The 13,056-nt window shown below is 37.6% G+C and overlaps 1 protein-coding gene across 18 annotated transcripts in view; it reads right to left on the bottom strand.

Moving 5' to 3' along the window:
- Window positions 1-13,056, bottom strand: part of LRCH3 (leucine rich repeats and calponin homology domain containing 3) — a 68,157-nt gene that overhangs the window by 23,972 nt on the left and 31,129 nt on the right. For 16 of the 18 annotated variants that reach the window (XM_037406792.1, XM_037406800.1, XM_037406803.1 and 13 more), the window contains exons 5-10: window positions 12,910-13,046; window positions 11,825-11,934; window positions 7,449-7,542; window positions 6,429-6,549; window positions 3,802-3,950; window positions 2,331-2,407 (exon numbers count right to left, since the gene is read on the bottom strand). In XM_037406792.1, coding sequence (XP_037262689.1) covers window positions 2,331-2,407; window positions 3,802-3,950; window positions 6,429-6,549; window positions 7,449-7,542; window positions 11,825-11,934; window positions 12,910-13,046 — 688 coding nt within the window. The remainder of the gene's footprint in view (window positions 1-2,330; window positions 2,408-3,801; window positions 3,951-6,428; window positions 6,550-7,448; window positions 7,543-11,824; window positions 11,935-12,909; window positions 13,047-13,056) is intronic. The other 2 variants (XM_037406793.1, XM_037406798.1) reach the window with 1 other exon arrangement.

Below are 13,056 nucleotides of genomic sequence, written 5' to 3'. Positions count from 1 at the left end.
AAGTCACAAGGTAAACAATAGCTGATGTTTCTTGTCCATCATGTCAACAATAAAAATTTTGCAGCCAGTTCTTTGCTAGAAGGCAGCTGCTAGCACTGAAACAATTCCCAAGGTCCACAGTCTACAGCATGTTCCCTGCCATGTTGGTGCCTAGAAAGAAAGTTGATGGGAATTGAGTAGCTTACTCTTGACAGCCTAGACTCCTTCGCTTCTGGGGCAACTATGGAATAGTGCCACCCTTACCAATGCATTTCCAAAAAAGTCGGTCCTGCTGCCTGCATGTAGACTTTTTACCCATTCTGCACAGAGAAGCTTAAGAGATGTGGAAGACCCATAAGCTACAGGTCTCCTCTGTTACTTGAATTAACACTAACGCACATGACAAATCCATTACTGTGCTGTTTTGAACAGACAGGACTGGGTTCAACTGAGTGCCAAGAAGCATATTCAGACCAGAGTACACACAGCTTTGTTGCACCAGGCATGCACCACAGTCTGTCCAGAAGCACAAACTGTATTTACTGCATTGAATCAGCTAATGTAAGTACTCTTGAGATTAAGTTTGCATTACATCCAACTCTAAAGAGTTTTAATGGCTCAATCATGCTGAAGGGGAAAAAAAAAAAAAAAAAGGAAAAAAAAAAAAGGGGTCTGCCTGCCTGCCAAGGCATTTGCACACAATTATTGTGGAAGCAATTTACAGCTTGTGGTTGCCACAAATAAAATATTTGACTAATAGAAGCTTAAAATATAAAAAATTACTCATTGTCATATGGCTGTTTTTACACAATTTTGAAGGCAATGACAGTATGACCTGTTTTTAGTGCCTAATTAAGAATCTCACTCTGCTGCAGCTTAATATGAATAAGCTATAATTCATTTGGGTCGTTGATTAACTACTTCTGCATGAAGATCTGCTGCCATACATTTTGAAAACACTGGATATCCTAGTGAGCTACAACTTCCTTTATCACTAAAATCTGGCTTATGTAAACAGCAGCTCTCTCACGGCTAACTAGCCTTCTATTATTTCATGGAATCCAGTGTTCATAAAATCTAATTATTTCCATGTTGACCAGAAATGTTCAAATAGAAAAATAAACAAACACACACACACCACACTTCCTCCCAGTTTTTCACACCAAGAGCACTCACTTTACTCAGGGAGAACAAGTCAGACTGCTTTATTATTTCATGCCTTACCTGCAGACACTACAGGATAAGGAATGCTGATATATACTGAAGGACCTACCCTCCTTTATAATCAGTACAGCTACTGCAGCTGCCCATTTACTGCACATTTCAAAATGCTTACTCAAATGTTGCCAAAACTGGAAAAATTTACACACTATTCTTAATTTCATTTCCTCTTTCATTACCATTTTGAAATGACATTAAAAATTAATTTCTACTGACAGCATAAGTAATGACATACTTAAAGCTAGCAGTTGTCTTTTTTTTTTTTTTTTTTTAACATTCCTAGTAATTGAGCTGGTTTTCTGCTGAGTCCTTCTTCCACATTCACTTTCACTCCACAGAATACCAGAATGCTTCAATGGCATATTAAAGGTTCTATCAATTCTGATTTTGGTTCCATTAGCAAGAAACTAGACATTTGCTTATCTTCTGTTCTTTCAACTACACACACAACAGTCTTTTCTCAAGCCTAGCCACCTCATTTATATTCTGTCCAACATCTTACAGATTACCGTTTCCTCCAATAAGCCAAGTGGAGGAATTATGGACATAATTCAAAAAGTCTACCTCGTTAAAATAAGCAACCTGTTTTCAGAACTGACTCTCCTTCTATCCTTTCTTCCTCTGATGTAAGTTCATGATTATGGCACAGAAACACACATTTTTAATTAAACTAACCCTCCCAGTACTACAGCTACCAAGACTCAACCAAGAATGTGACCAATACATCAGATACCCCATAGTAACTCTTTATGCTTTCTCTAAACCTGTAGTGCAAGTATGTTTATCCCTTCTGTCTTTTATGTAATATAGCTTACATAAACTATTTAATCAAAGCACAAACTAATCAGAAGCAGACATTAAATCAGTTTAAAAAGTATACACTTTAATTTCGCAGATTTAACTGACTGATTTATAACTAAGCACTGGCCTAAAATAGCCACACCTTTTGGTCACTCCCACTGTTGGAATATAAATTTCTAAACTGGAGCAATAATTTAAAAATAAAGTGCCACACATGTTTCTGGTGAAGGAACAGAAAACAACGTCATTTTCTAAACACATTCAGTAAATACATGCGCTGTATTCATCCTGAAACTTTAGATAAAATTACTGTTAACGCATATTCTTACCTGTTCTGATGTAAATATCGTCTTGTATCCTCTGTTCTCTGAAATTCTCTGAGGGATGCAGGCTTTACCTGTGAGCCCTAAACAAAATAACACAGAAGACTTAGGTCAGCAACTTATTTGGAAAGCTGTACATTAATGTCAAAGAATCTCTTAGTAGAGCTACATTGTAACTACTGCTATTCAAAATACCTCACAAAGGAGGACAAAAAAAAATAATTCAGGAATGATCATTTCCAGCTAGGCAAGCTCACTTTCATTTTTTCCTCTAATTTAAAAAAACTTCAGTTTCAAGATTAAATATGCCCACTGATAAAAAACTTCCACTATTAAGTAAATCATGCAGAGAAGTACATATAGGTAGAAAATAATTAATATCACTTAGAAGATATGTAGAGTTAAGCTCCAAAGAGGTTTTGGCAATTCATACTATTTCAAAGCAACTCCAGTGAGTTTTATTAAAGCACATACTAATTCCTGTGCAGCTAGAAAACAATGAAATGACATGAGCTAAAGAAAAGTGACAGTAACTTTACTGGAATCACTGCACTTGCCTGTGCCAGGACAACACTTGGATACAGTAAGCAATCAATAGAAGCAGCTATTATTAGGCTAATATATGCTAAGCTTGTCCTCTTTTTATTTTTCTTTTTTATCTGTGAAAGAAAACAGGGCAATGTCCAAAGTTATTCACACCTGTTTCTAGACATTTGTAAAAAGCTATTCTGAGAACTTTCAAACCTGTCTAGCAATAATTTTACTTATTGTTCATTCAACTGTATACTTTTACCGACTGAGAACAGTTTCATGCCAGGTTTATCTGAAAATAAAGATGGCAGTTTCCATTCAGAAAGGCAACTATATACACAACCAAGTCTGTACCCATGGGTTCAGAGCCTTGCTCAACAGTAAGAAAGAAGCTGTTCTCTGCAAAGAGTAGGCTTTCTGAAAAGTTAGTCTAAACTTAAAATGGATGCTCAGGAAATTGAGTTTACTGGCAAATGACTTATAATCAACATGAACAGCCAAATCAATGGAGTTGCAAAGTTCCTGTACTAAATCTTTACACTGCTAAAAATCAACAGTTTTCAACCTTGAGAAAGACAGTATATATTCACACTACCAAATAAAGCATCAACTTCCATGTTTTTTGAAGACAGCACTCCTTTGGAAAAACCATTTACTTCACACATACCTAAAGCACAAACTTGCAAGAACCCACATGATAGGAAAAGCGTGGCTGCTTTAGACTTACTCCACATATCCCAAAGGGCACCTGGGAGCAGCTTAACACTCCAACTCTGACCCTGCACAAAGCTCAACACTGTGCCCTTCCTCCAGAGCAGACCTAATTTTTTTATATTTTTATTTAAAACAAACAAAAAAGAAAACCTCTGAGGACAAGAAGCATTAATACCATCACAAAGGCTTTCCTGGGGTGTATGAATTTAACTAATTTAAGTAAAAGCACCACCTCATTAGAGATTCGCCGCTGGTCAATATATGCCATGAATTGTAAGCTGAGGCTGTCTGAGTCCATGCACTTGGGTTGCCTCACCTCCTCCTCCTCCTCTTCTGTGGCACAGCTATCAATATAGTCGATCTGATCGAGATCATGTTCCACTTGAACACATACACAAAGAAAACACCCATAATTAGATAACCAATAGGAGAGGAAAATCCCAACAAAAAAAGCAATGTCAGGAACTAAGGTCCTACTGTTTTTCTTCCATCTGGGAAAGCTCAGCCTAAGCGCTCTTGGATTTTGCCAGGCCCACTAACATTTGTTAAACATCAAATTTTGAAGTAATGATAAAACTTACGCTTTTTAAGAAGCAATGAGAAACATGTATCAAGCACATAGTTTTATATTGCTAGCCACAGATACTTTTTCAGTGACTGAAAAATACTGGGGTTTTTTTTCAATACCAAAACCTACCGATCAAAATCCGTCAGCTAACACCACGACTGTACAATGATTCGTGCACATTTTGAATAATTTCTCTTGGTTCTAATTAATCTCTGTCAGAAAAATTTGAATGGATGTGACAGATACTTCTATTATTTTTACTACTATGACAACAAAACAGAGGGCAGCATGTCTAAGTCATGTGGATAAAATGCAATAAATATAAAAAGTCTATGTGGACATAAAGGGCAGTACAGAAAGCAACAAACCCCCTCTAAAACAACAGAAAAGCACCTGCACTTTTTTTATAAAAACAAACAAACAAAGGCACTGGGAACCATTGAAACGAGAGCAAGAAATAGCACAGTTTGGCTAGCATTGATTTTCCCTTGTGTGGATGATATTATGTAGGGCAATTTTTTCACTTGTCACTGCTTTTACACATTCTGCCCAGGGATTCTGAGGGTCATGACATTGAACAAATCATCCTGCTGAAAAATGCTGTGCTGGGGATCCAGGGGAAAGTATAAGCTCCCTTTCTGAGCACTAGAGCTTGTTTTTTCCTAAAACTCCCCAAACTTGCTCCAGACTCTCTTGCAGACATTCTTTTTCTACTCCTCCGCCCCTTTCCTGCTTGTCTAAAACAGACTTCTCTTTGCCTCACCACACAATCTAGCAACTGTTACTGCCAAAGCCACCTCCTCTGCTACTACAACCATCCAAAATAGCATTCCTATATACTCTGGCTTCTTTAGATCTCCATCTCAGTTTCAAATCTTAAAAAAAACCCCAAGAAAACAAAACAAAACACAACACCCTTCTTTCCAGCCTTGCTCATTAAACTTAAATAATACTAACAGTAATACAGAAGAGGGTGAAAGACATTAGTATCTGTGTTAGGAACACAAAATTGGAAAGCATCTCCTGGATCGCTGAAAGCCACATGCTACAGCTTGTGCCCCTCTCATATACTCCTACTCATGAAATGACTGTACTCCATCTTAAAAGCCTAGTGAAACATTTTGAAATCTCTGGTGTACAAAACCCAAAGAACAAAATAAAGTTAGTCTTGGAGGCAGAGCTGGCAGCACTACCTGTTATTAAGGCTGCCCAGAGCTTCCCATGACACCATGTCTTCAATTCTTCTAACTTTACCAGATTTTAACTGTTTGAAAGGAATTTTTTGTCCATTAACATGTAAAAGAGTGTGAGTCAACCAACAAGTTTCTCAAATGTGGCAAAGAAAACAAAATATTGTGGCAGAGAAGAGTAAGGCCAAGAAAAGAAGATGGCAAAAGATAAAGAGAGGGAGGAGGAGAGAAGAAAAAGTGGGAGTTGGGCATGGAAGATTAAAAATAGCCGAGAAGAGTGACACTCAGAGAATATGAACTGTAGCCATTAGGGGAAATGGAAAACAGGAAGCAGCTGAGAAAGAAGAAAAATTAATCAAAGTATAAGGGGATGAGATCTAACAATAAGTAGTGCAGAAAAATGGAGAATGGGGAATGACTGAAAAAAATAAACTTGGAACAATACTAAAATCAGGACATATAAACAAGAGGAGACAGTGGTAGCAGCAGATTATTGGAAGTTAAAATAGAGAAGGACTGCGGAGATCAAGAAACATGGAAAGCATTATCACCTCTTGAACAAATATGAGGGTGCTACTGTACGACTGCAGAACAACCAATTGAGAAAGTACAAAACAGCAATGTCACTCACAAATACCAGTCCCTCCTAGATGGTATGCAGGTTTGGATTAAAACTCGACTGCTGAACGAGGCACTTTTGCTACTTGGAAATACAAAATTCCCTGACAAAGTTGCTCATCCCATTTTGACAGCAACTGGCACAGAGCACTGGCAATTTACTACTGCTGTGAATTTTCCCCAGGTGTTCAAGCAGCAAAACTCCATGCACCAAAATTCAAGATTCCAAAATACTGTTAAAAGCAGTTGGAGACTTTAACATTGCATATATGCAGTAGCTGTCACACCATTTCCAAGATAATCCTAATTCTGATGCTATTTGATTTTGCCTTGTAGCATCCTTAATACAACAGCGTTTTTGTATAATTCCACCTAGATCTTTCTCTTTTTTCCCCTCTGTAGACAACCTACTACTTATTGCAAATATTCTAGAACTTTAATAATGATGACAATAAATACTGTTAACCAACGATCACTATTTACCTCCACCATTAGTTACGACTGTGTTTCCTCGATTTTCTTGATACTGACTTTCTCTTCGCAGTCTCTGTTCTTTAGTGATCTCGGCCACACGTAAAGGGAGATCTGAGAACTCATCTGTTGGCTTTAAAAAGCAAACAGTGAAGACAAAAAACACTTTTCTTCAGAAACGTCATCTTGCAAGCTACTACCTCTTGGTTTGTGTTTTTACTTCAACTGTCCTGTTTTGCACCTACAAAACACTAACCTAAAGCAAAATACAGCTATAGTTTATATATAAGTAAATATACAGGTTTTAAAAACATATAATTACACTTTCTTAAAAAAATCAGCTCGCCTACAGTTTTGTCTGCAATATCTGCAAGTGTTTGAAAACATCCCAGGATGGAAACTCCTAGAATCTTCTCAAAAACCAAACTAGGAGTGCAAGCAGGCATACAGAGTATAGCTGACTGAAACACTTTAGGTTTTGGCTACTGCCTTTTCTGGTTGTCCCAAGAGGAAAACACAGCTTCCTCCCAGGAAGAATAATTGACAGACTCCTTGCTAAGAGATCCCATTTTGCTGCTTCAAACTGGCAAAGAGATTTTAACATTTGAAACAATCTGCAAAGAAAGAAGACAAAGTTTCCATCGGATTTCTGAAGCTTAATTTTCACATTCAGATTTATGGTATTGAAATAACTACTTGTGAATAATTGTAGTTGGCTCAGCATTGTAATATGATAGTTATAAGCTTTTTTTTAAAATTAGGAAATCCATTTTTCTCATCTTTTATACTCCAGCAAATTAATGTCATGTCATGCACAGTTTTATAAATTTCTCTTTTAATTTCCACCTTTGTATCCATCCTGTATAAAATTATGCTTGTTTTTCTCCAATAAAACAACAAATAGCTTTGGCTCAAGGCAACCTGCATGCTAGCATACACATGTCACCTATTGGATATGCTTCCAGATGTATACTTATTAGTTCTCTTTCCTGTACAATACTGTACTCACAAAAATAAAGCTGCAACACTTACTTCATTCCCTGACCATCTTTTGTCTCCGCTGTCCACACTATTGAAGCCAGAATCAAGTGCTCCATACGGACGACCAGAATAGAGTTCCTCATGGCTGTCAAACACACAGTTTTAGTTACTGTAATATGAACACCACCAAAAGCTTCTCCGCTAATATAGGACAAAAGCAGAATAAGCTACCTAGCACAGCTGAGCACGTTCACAAGCTCAGCGTATTAGAAAGCCTCGTACTGCATTTGCCACATAGAACAAGAGGCACATGCTTACAGCTACAAACATACTTGTCAGTCAGCTGCCCACCTGCCACTGCCTAGTATTTTAAAAGCAAATCTGATCCACAGTATATATCCACACTTCAAACACTTCCCAAACAGGAATTATGTCAAAGAAATCTGCAAAAGTGGTCTGTTCTTTCACTGTTGTTTAACAAGTCAAACTTTTTCTGCTACTCTTGTGTTCTGGTTGAAAAACACTGTCCCTCAAACTTTTTCATAGGCAAGCATAAATCTATGCAGAATTACTAAAAAATACGGAATATACTATTTCTACACAACAGTACACAGAATGCATTACATAACTATCTTCTGTATCATAAGTACCTACCTAAGAAACTGTGGACTAAGCTGGATAGTATTTCAGATACTTCATAATATAAATAAATAGACTTCATAATATAATAAATATAGAAGTACACTTTTCATCTGCAAAGCCTGACTTTGTCAATGACATGTCTAGACAAAGGCATTAGGTATGTGCCTAGCGTTAACAATACACATAACCAAACAGCCATACAGTTCTCTAAGTTTCTGGGCTTAGAAACAACATAATTCAGCAGCACAGCCATCACAGATGTCAAGTCTGGCAACTGCCGCAGATAGCTGCAGTAAGAGACAATGGGACTTGTCTGATCCACTGCAGATGGCATTTCACAATGGCTCAACTGTCCTGCTGGCACTCGATGCCCCAGGGAGAACTACAGCAGTAATTACTACATAATACACAAGGAAGAATGAATTTCAGGAAGCTAATCGCTTCACCCCATAACAAGTAAATTGCAAGTCATTTTCTCACTGGTATTACTCTCAAGTTGTTGCTCCCTCTAAAATCTCCCTTTAAGGAAATACTTATGTTCAATTATTATTATTATTATTGCGGCACTGTATGCGTGCATAGGACTTTGTAGAACAGTGACTATTATTTTGGGTATTTTTATTTTCAGATAGACACAAAATAGCAACAAAAAGGAGGAAGGATAGAGGGCTACAGATGAGAAATGTTAAGACTATGCATCTGCTACACCAAAAGACAAGCCTTTGTATCTGCATGGAATTTTGATTAATGCAAGAGTTACACCTTTATAGCCCTGTATTTGATCAGAAAGGTCATCTGCATAGTAAACCCCTTTAAAGAAAAAAAGAGGAAAGAAAAACCAACTCCCTTCTTTTGGGTGCTGAAGGAAAAAGAATGACCATGAAATTGCCCAATGCAGTTAAAGAACTATTAACTTGAATCACTGACAACAGAACAATACTTATGCTAACAGTTCACAGTACTTAAACACTGGATTTAAAACACAGGTCAGAGAAAAGAAAAATCCATCTGCAGTATAATTCCATTTTAAATGCACTGATATTTTCAGAATGTCCTCAGAACCCTGTTTGTAAGTTGAACAATTATTGCAAATCGAAGAGCATCAAAGCGACTGCTTGGCTACCTCCCCCCAAAATGGGGAAGTATGTTGATACAAATTTTCTGCTTTTAGCCTTCCTTTTCAAATACAGATTTTGAAAAGCATCTAACACTAAGGTTATCGGGAGGCTCAATAATGCATGATCACTGTTTCCAGGACTCTTCTCCTTTTTAACATGAAAGCTGTTTTCTCTCTCCCCAGCTCTCACACCTAAAACCAGCTTATTCAATGCTGCACACTTTACATGTTTATAATCATACAGCAGCCATCCTGAAATCTGCTAAGACTTAAGATCGTTATTCCCCCTCAACCAACCAGCTACAAGGAACAACATTTAGGCATTTGGATAGATCAGAGCATTTTGGGGCAACTATGACTTACCCAGGAAGTAATATAAGGTCTGAAATCAAAGGACAAGAAGCTAAACAACTCATAAGGTCAGCTGCTAAAGGAAAGACAATACTTGACAAGATTTCAAAGACATGCCTTCAAAGCCACACTAAACCACCTATTTTTACCTCCTGAAAGAACAAACAGTTGTGCAAGTCCCAGAATATCCACTACACTGGTTTGTGCACGAATACTTCGTATTTTAAACCTTCTAATTCCAGACTGTACCAGCCTGCCTCAGTGCCAAACGAATTACTGCACAGCTTCAGCAGTTCTGCCTCCTCTCAATCACGTTCACTTCAGCACTAACCTGAAGTGTTGCACGAGGGACTGACTGCAGCAGATCAAAACCTGCTGCAAGACAAATTCCACATAGCTTGTGTTTAGAAAAGGATTGTAACAGAAAATATTTCACTCTGGTAAAACAGTTTGATGTAATTTGACAAGGCTAAAACAAATAATTAGCTGCACTAGAACCTCCAAACCACACCTTCTGCCATAATGTTTTAGAGTATCTTGTCTTATTAGCAATATTAACAACTTTGCTATTAAAAAATCTTTGATCAAGAGTGAACTCACAGCACAACTCAAACTTCCTTAAACTTTAAGAATCTCCACATTCAGTTTTGGATTCTTAACCTCCATAGTATTTTACCTAGCTTATAAGATAAAACAGCAACAAAGTCTAGGTGTACTGACTGGTATCTTATTTCTGCTGGTCACCCTTGAAGATAACAAAAATAAAGCTCTTGTGACTTGCCAGAAATATTAACTGTATTGTAGCTGAATGCTTTTTTCTCATCCCAAGAACCAGAAGAATAAGATAATTTGGGATCCTCTCTTCCTCTGGGTCTTTCTGCCATTTTCTCCTAATGTGTACTCTAATCCACGGACAGTTCTTCCATAGGCACATGAAGACAGGAAGAACCACCTGCAACACTAAATGCCCTAAACAGCACCGTAACAACAAATAATTCTATCACCAGCTCTTATGGCCTCTTGGGGATGGAAATACAGCCAAAGGAAAGCCAGCTGAAGCTCATTTCATACAGCTAAATCTGGAAGCAACTCTAGAGAAAGCATCCTCAACCATTTCTGTACTTGTTTTTTACATTCATAATCCCAAGCTAAGATTAAAATACATTAATTCTTCTCATTTCACAACAGTAATTAATGAAAACTTCCATAGTAATATACAACTATGGACATTAGTAAGCACACAGCCCACTGATTTTGTTGGACCTTCTCTTAAAAAAATAAACAAATTATGCTAGAGATAAACAGATTGTGACATTTCATCACTTAGAGCCTTTCCCTTTCACTTAGAGCAGACACTCCCTTTCAGTAATAGGACAGTATCTTCGGTATCATGCAGAAACCATCTGCAACAGCTTATACTCTAGGAAACTGAGTAACACTCAAAAATGCTCATATGTTGACCTCATCTAGAAAAATAATTTAAAACATCCAGTGCTGATGAGGAATCCCTCTGTCAGTCCCTCATGCAAATTCTTCTTCACAAATCTGACTCATGATGATTTATTGTGAGGCCCTCTGATTTGTGTTTTATTGCTGCTAAAACAGCGGTACATCCCTTAGCAACTTACTCCTCCACACCTTATTACCACTTTCCAAGATGACTGAGGTAATTTTCATATATATTTAAGTTTCATACTTCACTGACTCCCTTTTCTTCTATATCAAGTGACAGAAATAAATCTTAACTCCTATTTTTCTCTAGACATCTTAATTTAGCAGCTGATATGGCTGACTGTTGCATTATTTGTGTTACAATGCTAAGCAACAGTGCCAAGTGAAAGCTTGCCAAAAATAACAGTTTACTAATGGGGTGGAGATTACCACTTACACCTGCAGTTTGAGCACAGCAGTTAAAAAATTCTGTACAAAAGGTTAAAAATCACAGCAGGGATATACTTCAGTAAGTATGTGGAAAATATTAAGATCTTATAAACTGAACACGCCTGTTAACACCACAAGAGCACACCCCCTGTACTGTGAAGATACCAACACTCTTTTTTTACTGTGTATCAACTCTAACACTGCCTTTCATATGATATTGCCCAGGTTTTCTGAACTGCTCCTCACTTCTTACACAGTGGTACCTTGCTAGAATGCACCATGAGACAACACAAATTATATTCTTCAAAGCCACCCCCATCAATGCACTTACCAAAGAATAATTCTTGGATCTATTTATTTTAAAAACTCTGGTGACTGACAAAATTTTCCTGATCATCATCATCAAAACTAGGAACTTGCATTGTGCCAAACTTACCAAGATCCAAATCCCATGGGTCTCCTATCATAATCAGGCAAGTCCGGAGCTATCTTGCATGCCTCTATGTTCAGGTATTTAAATATGTGAATTTTTCCTTTTATACATATCTTTGAAAAAAAAAAACCAACAAATTTAAAGATTACATAACTGTAATTTGACAATACATTTTCAAAGTACTCTACAGACATTTAACCTGTAGTTGAGAATAATAAACGAGCACATTTATGTCAACCAATACATCTTTTCTTCTAATCTCACTGCATTTTAGAGAAACAGCTATAGTGGAGCATCACAGAACGCCCATGATAGACAAATGGAAGCTGTCCTCCAGGTACATCTGCTCTGCATGCAACTTTGTCAGCCGGATGCTGAAATTTCGTCATGCAAACAAGACATAAGCATTTACAAATACTAGAATTTATACCCTTGGCATCAGAACAGATGCATCCCACCCATGGCCAGCTCTGAATGGCAGTGGCAGACTGCCAAAGCAAGCTCAAATTTAAAGTGAATGAAGCCAGTAACAGCTGTCTTTGCTTTCAAAAGGGAGGCAAAACCCCACTGAAACTACAGGTCCTAGCAAGTTTCACTCTTGACTCAGAAGCAGCAGCTCACAGTGGAACCTGTAATAGTCAAGGGCTTACATACCCACTTTAAAAATCAAATTAGTCACTAACCATGTTGCAGTTTGTAGCTCAAAGGCTAACTTGAGCACTCTGCTGCAAAGTGAACCAGCAGCACTGAGGCCTCAGTGAAAATTCTGACACTTGAGTGGCACAAAATCAGTCTTGCCTAACACAGCTTCCTCTCTCCTGCACTGAAAGCAGACATGTTCAGCTAACATTAGTACAATGCTAACAGTGGAATTCTTAGCAATATCCCATAGGTGAGACTACTAATACAGTAAGAGAAGAAAAAGGGATTTTTCAAGCTATGCTGTATATTTAACACTTTTAGACAATACAAAATTTAAAGTCCTCTTGTTCTTAAATAAGGTTTGTAAAGTTTGTATCCTTCAGCTTTTACATTCGTTCTGCTCTTTTTAGCTGAACTAGGCATTTGAATTCCTAGCTGCAGTTTACCTGTGCAGGGGGTGACTGGAGAGGGTTGTTCTCTAACATGATGGTCTGCAGATGTCTGAGGTTCCTGTAGCAAACTGGTATTGTTGTTATTTTATTGCAGGAGAAATCTAAGCGAATCAAAGGCAACTCAGCAAGCTCTGGAGATAG

The sequence above is a fragment of the Falco rusticolus genome, chromosome 13 (genome assembly GCF_015220075.1).
Source record: "Falco rusticolus isolate bFalRus1 chromosome 13, bFalRus1.pri, whole genome shotgun sequence".
In the NCBI taxonomy this organism is placed as follows: Eukaryota; Metazoa; Chordata; class Aves; order Falconiformes; family Falconidae; genus Falco; species Falco rusticolus.
This window is presented reverse-complemented; position numbering and strand designations above follow the sequence as displayed.